Here is a 19,912-nt window from a genome sequence, read left to right on the forward strand (position 1 = left end):
ACTGTTCCTGATGTTTATAATAAGCTGTAAACATGAAGGATCATAGCACCTAAGGACTGCCCTTACTTTGGAGAATTCACGAGTAAAATAAAGGTGATGAACAGCATTCTGACTTGCCACTTTGTGCTTACTAAACTTGGGTAAACAGAGAGTTTCAGGCAACCTTAACCACAGTGGCAGCAGATGCTGATAAGACCTCAGGGAGTCTTGGGTGACTACATAAAGGAGACAAACCATGAAGGTATGGATCAGCTTGCAAAACCCCATTGAGGATGGGAAAATAGGGTGCAGGGGCCTTTGCCCTCCTCCCTGTCCAGAGCTGTGCTGGGCTCAGGAGCAGCAAAAGACCTGAGGCACTGCTGGGCAAGGTTAACGTGGAAGTTTGTTGACAGTTACCTAGCATTACCCAATAGTACCTTTTAAAGTCTATTACATCTCCATTTTTTAACTCATACTTAAGAACAGTTCTGGAAAGAAAATGGGAAAACATCACGGGAGCAAATGGAAATGTACCAGACAAAAGCCCCGAGAGGTTACAGCATTCCAGACCAGCCGGATTAAAACTTTATCTCACAGAGTTAGGCGAGGAGAAACATTTTCCTTTGTGAAACCTGTGGGTGTTGTTTTGCTATTAGTCACGGTGAGTGCTTCAGTGTGGTGAGCGAGGAGAAGTCAGGCTGACATCAAAAGTACAAAGAGTGCTGTGGGAAAAAGTTGACTCAGTCCTTTGCCTGGCAAAATACGCCACAGACAAATATTAAAGGATTAGGTTTCTTCTGCCGCTTTGCTAGCAGAAGGGACTTATAGCACAGGCCCCTTTCTGAATTCACACTGGTGTGATCTAGGACTAATTCCTTTGAAGGCAGACGTTTATTCTGGTGTAATACAAGGATGGGATTAACATCAATGAGTCAGATTCTTCTTGCCTCACAATACAAGCCATGCCTTTGTTTCCACTGCTTGTGTAAGCAAGAGAGATAGAAACTGGAATATTTGTGGAATATTAAATAAATTGATGCAACACATAACAACCACTGTCACTGATCTTGCTGTGGTGTCCTGCTGGTACCATGAGAAATGCTGGATCAAATTTGGATGGACATAAATCAAAATGATCCTGCCACCTCACCTCTACACTACTGATTTAAATCAGTATAGCTTGAAAAAATTAATGTATGGTTTGATCCAGCACGTGAACAAGAATCCTGTCCACATCTTTGCTTTACAACAGGAGTTCAGGCAGTCAAAATGAGACACCCACTCGGTAGCAAGGTTGATCATGATCTGTTCACACAGAAACTCATTGATTTCGATAGAATATTTGCCTGGGCAAAGCAGTGTTTTATCTCAGATTCTGTAACCAATACATAGATCAATGTAGCACCAGTCATGATATATGAACATTGCTACCAAAGGAGCACACAGCAGATGAGATCTGAAAAGAAACTACTCATCCTTCAACATGCTAGGGTACAAATACCAAGGCGAACTATGTTATGCTTCATGGTACAAAAAAAAAGAGAAAGGAAAAAAAAAGACAAGACAAAAAAGAAAAGAGAAAAAAGAAAAAAGAAAAGAGAAAAAAGAGAAAGGAGAAAAGAGAAAAAAAGAAAGATCTCAAATCCAGAATCTAAATCAAGAATAAGCTTGCAAAGTGGATTTCTTACTGGAATTTCAGGCAGTGGAGAGAAAACTGATTTATTTCTGATTTATTTATATTTTAATGTTATTTTATTCCCTGAAAAAATAAAGCTAAGCATAACTGGTTTTAGAAAATGTTCATTCAAGTTGTTTGATGTTTTTTTGGAAACCAGACAGTGCTGATAGTTAAATCTGTGAAAGGGTTCAAGGAGAAAGGATACAATTAATAAAAAGGTATGATATTTTCAGCATTTAGTACTTGATCAAAAGCCAGTTCTGTTTGATGGAGATATGCCTACTGGTTCTGTCGGGCTTTTAAGCAGTTTCTTCCAATACTCCTGGTTTGTTAACTACCAGAGCACAAGTGAAATGAAGCATTTCATATATCCGAGGAAATCACTAATATGTCCTTTTTGGTAAAAATTAGATTTTTTTTTCTCTGTAAAAGGATGAAATGAATTTGTAGAGCATAAGTTCTCCCACCCAGCTGGCTGTAGGCTAGTCAACCCAGTGGACAGATATTCTCTTTCCAAGGGACATACAGATGTTTCAAACTGCAAAAAAATAGAATTTCTGTTCCTTAAAGGAAAATATGTCAGGCCCTAGTGTTCAAATTCTTTTCTGTATATTCAGACATTCCAGTGCTGTGAGCAATTAAAAACATATCTATAGAAAACACTACAAATATGTTAGCTGTTGATATTAAGCCCATCATCTAATGACGAGCACTGCACGGTAACCATATGTTAAATTTTGGGGTAAACCAAGAAATGCCTTGTTTATGATGTCCTCGTGAATGTCCACATCATTTGTTAAAATCGGCTCAGTTCATAACTATGTGAGCATAAAACTAATATATTAGCAATAAATAGACAATATAATTGTATCATAAATAGCTATTGTCATGCATCTTTGACCTCTTTTCTTGCCTTTTGCCATATTCTCATTTATTATCTCCACAAATAGTACATAAAAAATTGAAAACATCTAAGTCCTGTCTAATATTTTTTTAAAAGAGAAAAATATTAACAACAAAAGAAGAATCAATCAAACTGAATACATTACAAGATGATGTATTATAAAAATGCCATTTTTAGGAACAATATTTGGAGACAATTGAGACAATAAGATGATTTTGGAGAACAAGTAAAGTTTTTTTATGCATATGTATATATATATTTATACGTATGAAAAACAAAATGTGTGTGTATGTGTATATGTTAAAATTTTAAGGCCTGAGGAGATTGCTAAATCCCACATTTTTTCTCTTTTTTTGATAACAATTAGATACCATTACTACATTTCTGAACAGCTCTACCTTGTAGGTGTGCAAATGCCTTTTTTTAACTGAGACACCCCTGGATGCACCTAGAAGGGAAAATGTGGACACCTGGAGAGATAAAAGATTCAAAAGATGCCTGTGATGGTAGGCAGCATCGGAGCAGGGTTTTCAAGACTAATATTTAGCTCCTCTAGCCAAATGGCTCTCTGCTAGAGCATGGCTTAACCTGCTCAGGGAGCAGGTGTGTACTTCAAAGCACAGCATGTGTTATCAAGTCAGCAAAGACTAAGTGTGGTAAGTCCCCATGCAAGCTTCCCTTCTCAGGCCTAGAAGTATACTGGGACCATCCACATTGTATTGTACCATCCTGGCAAACTTAACCAACCAATTTTGAAGGTTAACATAAGCTGAGGTAGCAGAGGTCTGTCTTTACATCAAGGCAGACATGTTCACTACAAGAAATATGTCCCTGGAGAAGTCCTGTAAAGCCATCATTTTGCACAATTCCTCCTCATTGTCTCCCAAAGGAAGTTATCACCTTGGATTTCATCTAGGTTCTAGCTCTCTGGTTCTCATTCACCAGTTCATCTGTTACACATATTTCTGTCTTTGAGGAAATTCTATTGAACAAAGGAATGACTGGCCCAAAGTCCCACTGCTCCTGACATCAGCTGGGCACATCAAAGAGGTGTTGGAATCTCCAGAGGGGTACACAGTGTTTTTTGAAGTGAATACAGTAAAACCGGTTTGATGAGGCATGAAAAATCTGGTTATGGTAGCTCTCAGCTACTAGTTCCCATTGAGCTCTGACGGGAATTGAAAGGGAAGAGTCATTGCCGCTCAGACTTGCAAAATCCTTCCTTTGAGAGATGGGGGCTCCTGCTGACCCCAAAATTCAATGAAAATTCCTTGCTAGATCACAAGGGGACATTGCTGACCAACAGAATTGCAATTGCAAGAGGCAGTAGCTCAGGAGCCACCCTGCTCCAGTGCTTGTAGGAACTCAGCATTACCACTGAAATTGGATATTCAGATATTCTGGAAAAATGCATCTATATTGACAAAATGTTAATTTGCCTATCTTTAAAGCAATAATAACAAAAGCAAAACAAAAAAAAAACCAGTATGATCTAGCTGTGTCTACCAGCCTACCTTATCATTAAGATGAATAATAAGAGCTAGTGTAATCTACATATGCATTTTATGCCATCCTCCACTCCGAACACAAAAAAACCCAGCAGGAGTTTGCAAAGCATGCATCATTACTAAGAGATTTCTGTATCAGGAAGGAGTAGAAATGTCTTTCTAAAAATCCTTTATTAAGTTTTCAATATAGTTGTTCTAAACTCTGCTCATATGGATTTTGTAGTCTGGAAGTGAAGGCAAGTTGTTGAATGAGTGTATTGCCCTTCACAACGTGAAAAACATGATTAAAACATCCTGGCACGGTCAGAGTTTATTGCCCTTGAAGAGAACATTAGCCACCCTGTTCACTGAATTACAGTTGTGTGCCGCTAAGGCCCTTTGCTCTGTTGGACAAGGGAGGGAGCATCTTCCGACTGAAAAACCCAATTCTCTACTTTCTGGCAAAGGTGGGATCCTCAGCCCTCGGAAAGGCACTACGCTACTCCAGTAACATAAAGTAGCCTCAGGTCTGGTGGACGCAGTCCTGGCAGTTATTCTTGGGGAAACTTTGCAGGAGACAAACTCTCCCATCAGGCTCAGTTTACAGCGTAGACCTGGATACAAAGGAAAAGCCAGGACTCCTCCAGCTCCTCAAAATGCTCCAGCTACTCAGCAGGCATAAATTAATCCTTGCAACTACTCATGACAACATAGGCCTATCTTTTATTGTTTTCCTTATTTTCATGGGTACCACATGTCTATGAATAATACTGAAGTCAGCAGTAGCCCCAAAGAATTCTGAGAGAATATTCATACCTTTAAATGTATACACGTGCTTATGTACTTGGCTGAGTCAGGATCTCAGAGCAACAAGTAGAATACTTATTTTTACTAATTTCTTACTGATTTCTAATATTTACTATTTTCTTGCTAATTAAGTAGCATATGCACTACAAATGCTCATAATGAGCAATATCTACAGAAAGATGATCTGAGTATCTATATGTAATTATAAATAAGACAAATCGGAATGAGTTTATAAAATTTATAAGATAAAGGGAGAAAGAATAAAGGTTAATTAAATGGAGCTGACGATGTACTACAGAATGGCTCCTTCTTACTCAACAGACTTGCTCTTTTCCATTTTTTTGCCTTCACCTGGACTTTGTTGACAGAAATATTTTCTGTCAGTACTTTCATCAGTCATTAGGCTTTTGGAAGAGCCAGTTAGATGCTGTCATTTTCTTGCATCATCAGCAATATTTTTAGCTGATTTTGAATTTCTGGTTGATCCAATGTGTCCTTAGCAAGCCACAGATATAAATCCCTGATGTTGTGGAATTTCATGCTACATAAATGAAGCTGGTTCAGACTAATCTGTTGGCATCAATGAAGTACTAGAAATACAACATGATTTGCTGCTTTGGAAAGTGGGAGAAGAGAACACTTTGTGCTATAACCAGAATTAGGTGCCAGTATCATGGAATTATAGAAGCTAGGGAATGAAAAGATCTTGAGAAGTCTTTTAACCCATGTTCCAGGCACTAGATATTACCTAAACCATCCCTGACAAAATACTTCTCTACACTACTTAATGTTCACCCATGATGGAAATACTACAGCCCCCCTAGCAAAACAGTTACTTAAATATCTTTTCCATTATAAAGTTTCTCCTATCACTTGATTTATACCCCTACTATAACTTAAGCCTATCACTGCACGTACTATCTACAGGTGAAATACAGCAAGTATTTCAGATGAGCAATACACTTCTCTGTAGAAACCCCTTCCATTCTTGCAGTCTGTTACGTCTACCTTCAGCTTTCTCTTCCCTATAGCAATCTTCTGTCCTACAGAAGCAGTGATAATTAGCAGGATGAACTGCAGCAAAGACCAATGCAGGTTCATGGACATATCTCCTAACATCTAGCAATCTGACAAGGAGGAGAAGCTGGAATTTCTTTCTACTGATGGGCACAAAAGACATGTACTTGCTGATACTGTTCAAACTATCTCCCACGTGCAATATTATTCAAATTGTAAAGATTTAGTAGGTGGCGGCAGAATCATTCCCAGGCAGAAGCACTGTGTGTGCACGTGCCTAAAGTTTGCTATGAGGCTGTGCTCTGGGACAGCTTGATATCACCTGATGGGAGTGGGGAAAGCACGGATGCTACCTTGAACTTTAGACCACATAAGGGTGATAAGCCAATAGACCAGCTCCCACAATGAATCAATGTGCCAGGTCAGGTGATGACATGGTATAGATCTGCAGTAAAGTCCCACTGCAGGTCTCAAGGCTAGAATGGACTTAGAGACCTAAGTGGGTGCAGAAGGCATGGCATATGTGTTGAACTAGGTCTCACTCCATAAGCACAGCACCTGTGTCCTGTGCTGGCTATGTGTATGCTTCAGGGTAAATTCAGAGATATTAGTTCTGACTTGCACATCCTAAGCAGACCTGTGGATTCACCTACTTGAAAAAACACCTGTACCATTGTCACAGAATCGCAGAATAAGTGAGGTTGGAAGGGACCTCTGGAGAATATCTAGTTCAGAATCCCTGTTCAAAGCAAGGTCAGCTAGAGCAGGGGCCTTGTCCACTCAGAATTTGAATAACTCCAAAGATGGAGACTCCACAACTTCTTTGGACCACCTGTGCCAATGTTCAACCATTCTCACAGTAAAAACAAACTAAAAAATAAAATAAAATAAATTAAAAGAGATATTTTTTCTTATATTTAAGTGGAATTTCCTGTATTTCAGTTTATGCCCGTTGCCTCTTGTCCTGTGACTAGGCACCACTGAAAAGAGTTTGCTCTGTCCTCTTTATACCCTCCCATCAGGTAATTATACATGTTGATTTTATCCCCCTGAGCCTTCTCTCCTCCAGGCTGAACAATCCCAGCTTTCTCAGCCTCTCCTCATAGGAGAGATGCTCCAGTCCCTTCATCATCTTTGGCAGTTTCCTGGACTTGCTCCAGTACACCCATCTCTCTCTTGTAGTGGCAAGGTAACACTGGACACAATACTCCAGGTGTGGCCTCGCTGGGGCTGAGTACAGAGGAAGGATCATCCCCCTTGGCCTGTTGGGAATACTCTTCCTAATGCAGCCCAAAATACACATTGGCCTTTTTTGCCATGAGGGCACGTTGCTGCCCCATGGTCAGTCTCGTTCACCAGGTACCCTCATGCCTTTTCTGCAAAGTTGCTTTCCAGCAAGTCAGCCTCCAGCCTGTACTGGTGCATGTGATTATTCCATCCCAGTTGTAGGACTGCACTCCCCTTTGCAGAACTTCATGGTGTTCCCTTCTGCACATTTCTCCAGTCTGTCAAATCTTTCTGAACGACAGTACAGTCACCTGGTCTAGCAAACCTGCTTTATGTAATACTGCTTAATTCCTGTTGACTTCTGTGGGAGTTAGTGGGACTTCTTAAGGCTTTTAAGATCCCTTAAGGAATTTAAGGAGTCCTTTAGTTTAGGGAATGTTGAAAATCTCACTTGTTACTGCAACTCATTTTTAACTCCCTAGACTTCATGAAGAAATGGGCTTTGGCCAGATGACTATCCAGGGCAAAATTGCTATGCCCATCTCTTCTTCCACATTTTGTAGACCACAGGGTTCATACAAAAGATGCGATGGTTCTGATTGGGATTAATAATCACTATCTATCTTATTTGTTGGATGCACTGGCACTTATTTTTGTTTGTCTGAGATTTCTTGAATTTTCATCATATGGAAAATGTCACTAAAGTCTGATACCCTATAAGTTATCTGCAAGTCTGCAATGGCTGAATGCATACTGTTATTGGCCAAAAGAAGATAGTTGATTTCCAGATTCTGGTTTAAATGTTTAATGATAATAATTAGAAAAAATGTCTCTTAATTTATGGTGTGTGCATTTTCTATTTTTAAATTTCACCTATAAATTTTATTCAGATATACACAAACTTTAGGAACATCATAAATATTATTTTGACTTGCAAATGTAATTACTGAACCTGAAAGCAAATTACAAAAAAGAAGAAAGAATAAAATTCCATGACATTACCTTTGCTGAGTATTTGTAGCTATCTAAAATGAATCTGTGAAGTCTACAAAGTGGTTGAAAGCTTTAAAAATGTAATTATGGAACAATATCTTTTTTATTAGATAGATCTGTTACTTTTAGATTTAAAAAATCAACTATGTCAAGTTTAAATATAGAAGTCTTGTGTTGCAGAAGCAAACCAGGAGTGGTCTCAGATACTATTCCTTCTTGTACATCATCAAAAGTGTTCTTTAATAAATGGTTCTTGGACAAAATTTTGATAAATTCAATAAGGAAATCAGAGAGTTCTGGTGCCATGGAAAGCAATTTGGCCAGCCAAAGCTTTGTTAGCTGCTTGATGGGGAAACAAAAGCTACCTTAATAGTTTCTGTACTATGTATCAAGGCCTAAGGCCAGCAAACAACTTACACCTATAGTATATGAGTGATTTTCTTGACCTTAAAATGACTGACAAAGCGTTAAGAAGAATTTCTTATATCCCTTCTCCAAAGTCATGTTATGCCTGAAAATCTCTCTTTAAAGCTTCTCAGATTTATCATGTCGATTATTCATGGGATCTGGAGTAACAGTGAATGCTTACATTAGGTATTTTACAGTGGAGGAGTATCAAAAAAAGTGGCTGTCGTCAGAAACTATACGTAAGTATCCCTTAAAAATAAGTAGAGACGTACGTTTCTACAGGAAAGAAAGAGATAAGTCATTGAAAAAATCAATTCTAAGCATGCACAGCTGTTATAAGTTTACTGGAAGACCTATCATCCTGTACCATCACATAGGAAATGGGAGCATTTCGTGTGTTCTCGCAATTCTTGCAGCCTCTTAGGTGTCTAATGAAAGATAGAAGATGAAGGAAATTACATCAGCACAATGGAAATACATATAAGAAATTCTTTTTCTCTTTCTGTTATTGTTGCAAATCTGCTATTACTCTAGGAATTGAGGAGAACATGGAAACTCTTACAGGATTCGTCAGAGAGGCATTCAGCAATGCTCTAAAATGACAAGATTTTTTTAATGTCCCTGGGCTAGATTCAAATGATTTAAGTTCTGGCTAAGTCTCAGAGAGCAATTTTCATTGGCTGCTCTCAAGGGCCTCCAGGCCTTGGAGGAATCAATTGTAAATCTCTGCCTCTATTTTTGGGTACCTTGTTCCTTTAATACTTCAAGTATAGGCTACTACACATGCTTAGCACCTTGTTGAGGTGAAGTATACACCTCCCGCTGAGCTTCATGGCAATTCAGGGATGAGATGATGTTGTACATTACACAACGTCGAGGAAATCCCTGGAATGAGAGTCTGCACCACTAAACTGCTGGAACAGTCCTGGGAATCCACAGTTTTGGCTGTGGTCAACCAACACTCCCTCAACAATTCCCAAGAATGGTTCAGGAGTCATCACAGACCTGTTTTCCCCACTTCACAGTTTGGATGCAGACATCCTGGTTGGGTAAGGTTAGTATAACACTAACACTGACTCCTGTAGGACAGCACAGAGCTCTCCAGAAGTTCTAGTAGCTACAACCAATTTTACTGAATGCCCAGGAAAGAAGGAACTGCTTCCAGCCCAAGAGTTTAGACCATTTGCACAAGGATCGAGTCTTGATTTTTAATTTTCCCTCAATTCCAAGATGATACAGCTTCAATTTCTGGATCCCAAATCTAGGAAAGAGGCCTAATAAGGTACCCCCCCACACACACACACTTCTCATCTAGGTGGGGATCTGATCCATTCCTCCTTTTGAAACCAGTCCACTGCACTTCTAGGAATGCAAGAATCATGGGATCACATGGAGAACAAGACTGTCCTGGATTGCTGGAGACCAGCAATGAAAGCACGTCTTTGAGTAGATGACATAGAATCCATTTTAAAGTCCCTCTAATGCAAACGTACTAATGTAAAGAGTACTTGAAGTCACTGATGATCAGGCTAAAGTAGAAGAGAATTATACAGAATCAAATCTTTCCAAAAAGAGTAAACTTGTATGTGAGCATTGTCACTGCAATCAACATATCTTATTGCATTCATTAACAACGGCTGACACAAGTCAGTACACTACCCCTCTTTCAGTGCATCATGGAAGGTAATGGACAAATGTCCACTACCTTCCATGATGTAATGGACAGACGATCCATTTTTTACAGAAAAATCTCAAAGCAATTGAAGACATTAGTCACACATTACAGTAACTGAGAAAGGCAAATTTATGAATCAACTCAAACATAGAAAGTGTTGTGTGGGGGTCAACACAGGCTGATGATAAATTTAGTGTGGAAATGGGAATGATCCTCATTTCCTATCACTAGCTGAAATCTGTCATGGATATCACTGCTTCCTGTAAAAGAATATGCATGCTTAACACATTAAAATGCACAGGGCAAATACATTAGTTATACAACACCAGGCGCATAGTATAATGCCATTTAGGTCTTCTGTGCTGATTGATTTGCCTGGTTATTGTGATTGTAAGGATACCTCTGGACTGATGGATGAAGCTTCTACTGTGGTGGAGCTGAAGCAAGTAGCACAGAATAGTTAGCTCCCATCCCGAGTAACTCCGTTAGTTAAACACAGCAGGAGAATTTGGACGAAGGAGAAATAAGGAAGTGTCTGAAGGTCAGATCCCCCCCCAAAGAAACAAAGTGTTTTTCACAATTAGGATTCTACATCTGTTGAAAGCTTCCATTGATGTCAGGAATGAAAGATTGCAGCATCTTGTTTTTAAGGGACTGTGTTGTTAGAAACGAGGGAAAGTGAAGATTAAAAACAAACAAACAAAAAAAGAATTGTAAAGTAACGATTAAATTGAAACTGAAAAACAAAACTAAGCAAGTCAAAGAATCAAATCATCAAACTCATTCAAATAGTCTTTTGTTTATACCAGGGACAACTTTACTCTAGAGTAAAACAAGAATGACACATAAAACGATAAAATCAGCATCTGTCTATTTGGGAGAAGTGCACTTACTCGCAGCAGCAGAAAAAAAAATGGCTTGGGTTATTTTTGATTTGTTTTTTACACTCATATGCTTCAGTTATTTCTCAGACTGCTGCAATGGTGAATTAATGAACTCGGCAGCCTTCCTCTCTCCTCTAGGGCTAACTGCAGCAGGAGAAGCTGAGAAATGAAGTAGCAGCACTTCTTAAAATAGTTGCTTATAAACAAAACTCCCATGATGAAATATTATTGTACCAGCCAATGGCTGCCTAGCTTTGCAGTTTGCCCCATGTACGTTTTGTGATTTTTTTTTCTAGGTTAGGCAGAACCACATCCGTATCTCTGACTTCAGACTTTGGTGTTTGGAGAGGTAAGAGTGACAGGCTCATTCCAGGAGGTTCCTGGAGGAGTTGAATGTCCAGAATACATTTGTGCTCTCTTTCACAGGAAATATAGATGAAAAACAGTACTTTTCCTAAAAAAAGATCCTGAAACAGATCTCCTCAGCTCACCTTAAGCTCCTAAAATCTGTGCATTTTTTTACATTAAACTTTGAATATATTAGGCTTTGAATAAGATCACTAAATCAAACTATTGAGAGTCTCCAAGTCAGTCAGGCCCTAACAAGATCCACAAGTACAATTCTCAGTTCCAAGAAGTGCCGTATAGTGCTGTGCTTTACCTTCTATGCCTGAGCCCTTTTGGCCAGGTAGGTCTCTTTCATCCCTGGCTTGAATGAGCAATGTTGGTACCAGAACACTCAAAAAACCCTGCACCAACAGCAGCGATTTGCAGTCATCTCCCTTTCCTCTGGCAGATTGCAGCTCTTCTGTGCTGCAGCTGGGTACAAGGCTACCCTGCACCGTGGCAGAACCGTCCATCTTGGAAAGAAGGGCTAGGTCGGAAGAAAGACTCAGAAGCTGCAGCACAGCATCTTGTTGCACCTCATTTTTAGGCACGTGACTACAAGAGTTTAAGCCAGAAGGTTATGCTGAGGGCCACCATGCTCTCAAGGGTCCTTTTACAATGCATGAAAAAAATCTAATGTCTCAGACTGAAGATAAATTGACCACTACGATGAACGAGAGGAGTTGCTCAGAGCCAGTTAAGGGGGAATTATTAAAGACAGGGAGTGTGTCTTAAACCTCAGTTTCTCCCAGGATTTAAGTATTTGCAGTGAAGTTTCTTTTTCCCTATGTCTGAGCTTCTCATCCCTGGGTCCCCACTCCCTTCTGTCCCCAAGGGCACCACATATATATATATATATTTTTTTTTTCAAAAACTGAATATGGCCCGTACTTTTCTTTTAAAACAGCTATATATTTTCTGCACAGCAGTTTAATGACTGGAAGCTCACAAAGGGAGACATCCTCATTCAATATCTCTGGCCTCCCTAGAAAATGCCCTCACTGTATGCTGCATTTGCTTTTGAGGAGCTGGAGAGGCAGTAGATAAGGAGGGAGAAAAATTTCCCATGGAAGATGCTCCACTCTGAAAAAGAGATTCAAGATTCAGTGAGTCAGAGAAAGGGAACCTGACAGAATAGTATACTGGCTGGGACATGTGCCTGAGGGGATGATTTAATGGCATTATATAAAACGCTAAAATGTTCAGCAAGGACAACACCACAGATGAATTCCTTAATCACTTGGTTACAGAGTCAAAATTGCCTTTTTTTTTTTTTTTTTTTGGCTCACAGGTCTTGACTTTTTTTTCTTCCCAGAACAGCTTTCCTACGAATAGGGGAAGATTTGCTCTGGACACACTCTGCTGAGGTAAAAGAGGGATTTGAATCCTCTCTGGAGATAAAGGATCTAAACTTTGGTATATCTAACTCTTTCTTGACAGCACAGAGCTCCGCATAAATGCTAGTAGCTATACACAATTTCACCAAATGCCCAGGCAGGAGGGAAGCTCAAGTGCTTAGAGCATTTGCACAAGGCTAAAAACTTCATTTCTGATTTTCCCTCAGTTCCAGGGTGAGGCAGTTGAACCTATGGATACCAGTCCTACGAAAAAGCCCTAGCAAACTCATGTAGGTGGGAATCTACTCCCTTTTAAAGGAGGTCCTTAAAGTAGAGCCATATAGTTTACACAAGGAACATTTTCATCACTATATTTTATTATGCAGAGGAGGAGCGTAACGCCCACCTCATCTGAAGACGTAAGGCAGGTCCATTTGTGTGTAGTGCAACCATGAAATGAGTTCCCACCAAAACAGTGTTTGGATTTGGGATAGGCTGAATAGTGGCTTGGTTGCTGAGGCACTTCATGCGACGCTTAGAAGCAGAAGCACGGTTAAATGAAGCACAAGAACATTGCACTTAAAGAAATGCGATGTCAACAAGATGCCTGCTGCAGCTGGGTGCTAGGCAGCAGCTGAGTGAGGGTTTTCAGGCTTTGACTTCCCATCAGCCTAAATGTCACTTTAAAAACGTAATTCTTTGCTGTTTACTAAACTTCACTCTTTACATGAAACACTTTAGTTTTTTCTCTTTTTTAGCCAGATGTTCTGGAAGTAAGGAAAATGGAGCAAGAAATCCTACCAGTCTCTACCTTCTCTGTGCTTTGGGAAGAAAACAATTCGTTAAACAGTTCTAGTCCCCTTTCATTTCTTGTTTAGATTACATCACTGACAGGGTTGAAAAGTGGAGAAAGAGGATGGGCTGCAGATGTATATCCCCTTCAGTTTTCTGTACAGGCTAATAAGGATGATTCCAGCATGATCTTCTGTTAACTGTCAGCTATAACTGCACTGCTCCCGCGTGTGATTATTTTGCATTAGATTCTGCTATTTTATGATATGCCCCTTTCTAGATCATGACAAACAATAAGCAAGCAATAAACAACTCTGGAAATGTTCTGACAGCAAAGAAATGTCACATCAAATCCAAGAAAGTAACTTTCACTGGGAGCAAGTGGACTAACTACACTGTAGGTTAAAATTCACTGGTAAAAGCAGGTTTCATTCATGTTTCTGCCTGAATTCCTCCATTTTGGAGGAACGGTCTAAAGCCAATTAATCATCAAATTGTAAATATAACTAATGTATTTGCCCTACTTAGCACAATAATGATGCAGCTGCCTCAGAGAAAAGTGTATCCAATTCTAATCTAATTATACTGTGACCCACTGATACTAGTCAGGTGATATTACAGGATATAAAAGGAAACCAGATCATAATCCAGTCTCAAATCACACAATCAGGTTATAAGTCACCCATAACAGACTATGGCAGAGAAATGAATAGTGAATAAAGCTATGAAAGTAATGATAGGGATAAAGGTTGAAGTATTTTGGTTCTGATTCACTATTTTTGAAGTATCTTTATACCGTATAGATTTAAAAGATAATCCACAAGTATTTGGCAGAAATAAGCATATGAAAGCTGTCGGTTGTCATTGCATAATTATACTGATTTATTTCTATAAGACTTTTCGGGTATTCTGCCATTTTCTTTTATCAATAATAAGCAATCCTGAGACAGGAATTTGGGGAAAAAAAAAAAAACAAGAAAGCAAGATTCAGCTAGGTTAATCCACAGAAGTGCCCAAACTCTGAAAGACAGATGCTAACAAAGAGGAAAATGAGTTTCACCAGTCTTGATATTAACCACATTGATGTTATTTCTAAACATATTTTAAAAGTTTGATTTAACGTGCATAGTTTAGGACTTGATCCTCCAAAGCATGCAGATGACTTACTCATCAGGGTCGGCTTACTAGCTTCAATGGAATTTACTCATATGAATGAAGGTTACAAAGTAGAGGATTAAAATGCAATGTATGTTTGTAGCTTACATAATTCTCCCAAGCCTGTCAGAATCCATATCTATATTATCTTCTGCCTATGTTACATAACCCTAAGAAGCTGTGAGTTGTTTGTTCTTCCCCATATGCCTGAATCACATATTTGCTGTTAGAGATTTTGAATTGATCGTATTTCACATTTTCACCATGGTAAAAGGAAGAATTGATGCAACATAAATGAAACTTTCATTTTTGGGGATTGTCAGAGGCAAAAGCCACTTCCACTACAATATCTGATCAGACACACACATTGGTGCATGTTACTTGCATTCCTCATTTGTTTCCCAATAGAATCGCTAGTCAAATCAGTATCAGTGTTATCCTTTCCTCAGCTGTGGTACTGGGCCCTTTTTTGTCCTGACTGAGCAGCAGAACATCGCTCAGCATTTCAAGCTGAAGTCAACAGGGTTAAAGGGTTCTCAGATCTCCCCCAAAAACACTGAGCATCTGGTAGAATTAAATCTGGTGAGTCTAGGTTTGCTTTATTTAATTTCTAATTTCAAGGCAGTCTTTTTCTTTCATCTTTACCTAAGATGTTAGTTCAAATTAATTTTAGAGATGTAGGGGAAGGAAATTTGCATATCCTTTTGAATGTGACTGCAGGAGAAAATGGTGGACTGTGGGCATTATTTGTATTCATGATAATACATACTTTACTAACCTCAACAAAAAAATGGGAATAGGGATCAGGGAATAGTACTACGCACTTGTGTTCAGTTAGTACTATGCACTTGTGTTCAGTATTACTGATAATTTAAACTGCCCATGAAAATATTTATTAAAGAAAGTCAAATTAATGAAAAGATTAAGAGAAAACAGAACACAGCACTTGATTTTCATCTTATGTAAGCTGTTGCAGCTTCATCAATTTAGAAAGACATTATGGATTTATCCCAGTGTGACTAAGAAAGCATCAGATCCATCGTCCCCATGGATGTTATTGGATATAGTAATAAATTGATTCTGGGGTAGACAACTTTTTGTGTTCAGAATTGAATTCATTATTTTCTCTACATGAAATTCTTCTCTTATCAAAATCAGTGGAAAACAGATTAATGATATCAGGATCGGAATTCTACCTTATGGTTCCTAGTAGTTCCAAGTTCCTGGCTTGGGTCCAGTATAACTAGCTCTCTACATCCTGAGACACAGCAAGATGGTCACAGCTATTGCTATATAGCCAAATCGGTCATTTAGTCTCATAAGGCTTCTCTGAAGGGAAGAGCAGTATTTCACTTGGGAAAATAAGCCTCATGATAAAAGTCACTGCTTTGCCTGGAAGATTAGGAAATCTGTGTTGTCCCAAGGATTTCCTATCTAACCTTGATGATATAGTCATTCGAACTGTCTGCAAAGTAGTACTTATACACTCCTCATCAGCCACTAAAGCCCTCAACCACTAACCCTTGAAAGGCCTCTCAGATTCTCGGGGCGGGGTGGGGAGGGAAAAAAAAAAAAAAAAAAAAAAAAAGAAAAAGAAAAAAAAAAGAGAGAGTGAGAGAGAAGAAGAGAATAAAAGGAAAAAGAAAAAGCTGCAAGTAAGCGGGGTGGCTCTCCGCCGCACCGGCAGCAGCTCGCTCTCTGCAGGCCCCTGAGGACAACCCGGCGATGTCAGATGAGCTGCAACCCTGCCGCGGACGCCCCCGAAGCCCTTCCGCGGGGCGCGGGGGGTCGGCGCTGGTTCAAGCAGAGCAGGCGGAGGGGCTGCGCAGCTCCCGCCGGGGCCGCTGGAGGGAGCCCGCGCAGCGCCGCGCAGCGCCGCGCTTCAGCACCGCGGCGGCGGCGGACAGCGCCCCGGCGGCGGCGGCTGCCGCGCCGAGCCGCGCGCTGCGCTGCGCTGCGCTGCGCTGCGCTGTTTGCTGCGCTCTGCAGCGCGCGGCGCGGCGCGGCCCGCGGTCAAGGCCGCGGCGAGAAGCGGGCTCAGGCAAGGAGGAGGCGCGTCTCAGCCGGCACCCACGCGCGGCAAGCGGCGCGGATGCTGGCGGGGAGATTTATGTCTGTGAGCGAAGGTCTGGCTGGGAAGCTCTCACCGCGCACCGCTCTAAGGCAGTTCATTCACACAGCTGGCGAGGGCTTACTGGGCTGCAAAATAAATATATAACATTTCTACCGGGAGATATCTTTATTAGGAATGTCTGTAGGAAATGCATGCATGCAGAGGGACCAGCTAAGCAATCTGTGCATAACGAGATATCAGTGTGTTACTCACAGCTCCAGGATAAGGCATAGAAGTACATCAAGAAATCAGCGTAACTCATACAGCTTTTGACCCAGCAGTAGTAACACCAGCAGTATACGGCACAGGGACACAGAGTACGATTGCAATTCATTCATCAGCATGTTATCAAGAGCCAGGATGCAAAGACTCTGCCCAGTCTTACATGTGCAGGGCTCAGTGGGGCTCAAGGCACAAGTTTGTTTTCCTCAAAGTAGCAGGAGTCTGGCCATGAGGAAGCAAGGGCAGGTAGCCAGCCCCACAGCCAGTGGTCGGCAGGGATTACAGAAGGACTGGAGTCTGAGAGAGGTAGATATGTCCCAAGGACAATAATCATCAAAACTTCCAGGTGCAAGAACAACCACTTCCCAGCTGCACATTTTGGCAATCAAGTAAACAACATGACACCAGCAAAACATTCCTCTGCAACCTCCCTCCTCTAGGGATTATCTGCCAGTACCTCCACCCCCTTCTCCTGAATTCCCTGGAGCTAGCCAAATGGAGATGATAATCTGCTGTGAAATATTCGTAGCACAGAGCTGTGACAGTCTGGGAAGGGGTGGAGGGGAAAGAGAGAATCAAGAATCTCTAGGATTAAGTTGCCCTAGAAAGGCAACTTGCAGGGACATTGAAAGTTCAGTGCATCCTCAGTTTAGCACAGAAGAAGCCAGGTGAGTGCAAAGTCATATCAGGTTTGATTTTAACTCCTCAGACCCATATATTACTCAGTGCCTCATAGCTGCTTCCATTGCCCCACCACTTCCTTATTCAAACAGCTCATTATCCTAGACATCACTGCTAAGGAAGCAGCACAACAGTGTTTTTTCCCCTGCTCACAAGCAACACAGGTTTATGGGTGTCCTCCTAAGATAGCCTAGGATCTCACACCAAACCTCCAAGGGGAGTTTTCCCCTGATTTCAGTGGGATATTGTTTTACTTTCCTTGCAAAAGAGCATCATGCTTTGATCCTGTTTTCCTGTAGCCTAACTCTAGCTGTGCTGCATATATGAAGCACCAGTCCTCTGAGCATCTCAAGAAGATCCAGAGTTAAAAAACAAACAAACAAACAAACAAAATAAAAAACACTATCAAGTAAAAGGAGAACTAGTGAGAACTGGGAGAGCTTGGTCAAGATAGCATCCTCTTTCCCGTCCCATCAATGGATCACTGCTGTAACAAAGAGGTGCAGTGATAAATGTGCCATCTTCCCCACTTACCCAGGAAAGCTGTTTCAAAAGACAGCAATGAAACAAATGTACGGGAAGAGGGAGAGGGGTTGTCAGGAAATGTCCCTCTCCCCAGTCTTAGGTCAAGCCTCTATCTCCTGCTCCTCTCCCAGAGAGGAGGAGGAATGGGCACCTGAGGGAAGAGAGGGAAAATTACATCTTGCTTAGGGTCTCCCCTCTGAACGTCAGAGAACTTGGTTAAAGGGGAGCGGATTTCTTGGGACACCCCACACCTCCTCTCACCCAAGAGGATGGGGAGAGAGGAGGATTCCCACCCTTTCCTCACCACGGTACCTGGTTGAGGGAAGTCACAGCCAACCTGGGGATAACCAGCTGCATGATGAGCTGCAGGACAGAGGTGACCAGCCCAGCCAGGATGGCCCAGGTGAGTGGCAGAGGGAGCATGCTGTAGGTTGCAAAGAGCGTGAAGAGCACATAGCCAATGCCGTCCCCGAGGAGGCCACAGCCCAGACCGGCTGCCAAAATCTGTGTGGCCATGGCCACCCAAGTGACCACACCACTGTACTGCAGGTAGGTGTATGAAGTTGTGTCCTTCCTGACCACCACTAAGGCACAGATCACCACCTCGATGCCAGTGAAAAAGCCCAGGAGGATACCCTTAATGGGGTCCATGGGAGCAGAGGCCAGGGTCAGGTGGAGGAACAGCAGGGTTAGCTTGGTCAGCACGTCCAGGATGTTCATGACCACCTCAGATTTGCGCCGCTGGCCCAGGAAGTAGCGCTGGTAAAGGCGTTCCAAGTCCCGGGACTTGAAGGAGTTGCGGAGCGTGGGGAAGATCACCCCACGGTAGGTATAGCCCCAGTTGAGGAAGAAATCAGAGTTGCTGGGGGCGCAGTCCAGGGGCAGGAAGCCGAGGTCCCCGCTGCTGCTTGTGCGCTCTGGGAAGACTTTGGTGCCTCCGTTATTGTGGCGATCGCCACCCAAACTCCGGCCAGCTGACTGTCGCCGGAGGTGGTGGTGGTGGTGATGGTGATGGTGGTGCGGCGGGTGGTGGTGGTGGTTGGGGCAGCAGGTCTCCTCAGAGCTGAAGCCCTTGCCCCCACCGCTGCTGCTTCCCCCGCTGCTGCTGCTGTGCTCCTGGATGAAGCGCTGCTCGGTGATGTGGCGCACGGCGGTCTGCCACAGCAGGCGCTGGGGTCTGCTGCTGCCGGGGGGGGTCCTGTTGATGGTGTAAAGTTCATCGCTGTCGCTCAGGCACCGCACCTCCGAGAGCTCCATGGTGGTGACTGGCGGGGGGCAGAGCACCGGCCGGGGGGAAGGGGGGGGCAGCCGGCTTTGGGGAGGGGAGCGGGGGGGAGGGATGGAGCCGAGGGAGGGGATGGGGAAGGGCGGGTGGCGGTGGCGGCGGGGTGGTGGTGATGGGGGGATCACATTTATGGGCAGGTCTCCGGGGCCGGCGGTGTGGTTGGCGGCGGGGTGGCTCTGCCGCGGCGCCCGGCGGGGCGGCGGTGCCTGCTCAGAGCGGGCGGCCCTCGCCCCGCGCCCGCGCCCGCTCCCGCGGCGCCCCGCGGAGCCGCATGCCGCGGAGCCCGGCAGCGGCGCAGCCCCGGCGGCCGGACGCGGGGCCGGCGCGGCGGCGGGCTGGGTGCGCGCCCTGCGCCG

The 19,912-nt window shown here is 42.5% G+C and overlaps 1 protein-coding gene across 2 annotated transcripts in view; it reads right to left on the reverse strand.

The window, feature by feature from the left end:
• ADCY8 (adenylate cyclase 8) overlaps window positions 1–19,528 on the reverse strand; it is a 121,441-nt gene extending 101,913 nt beyond the window's left edge. The window contains exon 1 of one of the 2 annotated variants that reach the window (XM_062568424.1): window positions 18,584–19,528. In XM_062568424.1, the coding sequence (XP_062424408.1) occupies window positions 18,584–19,528 (945 nt within the window). The remainder of the gene's footprint in view (window positions 1–18,583) is intronic. The other variant, XM_062568425.1, reaches the window with a different exon arrangement.
• Window positions 19,529–19,912: the final 384 nt, after the last annotated feature.

The sequence above is a fragment of the Rhea pennata genome, chromosome 2 (genome assembly GCF_028389875.1).
Source record: "Rhea pennata isolate bPtePen1 chromosome 2, bPtePen1.pri, whole genome shotgun sequence".
NCBI lineage: Eukaryota > Metazoa > Chordata > Aves > Rheiformes > Rheidae > Rhea > Rhea pennata.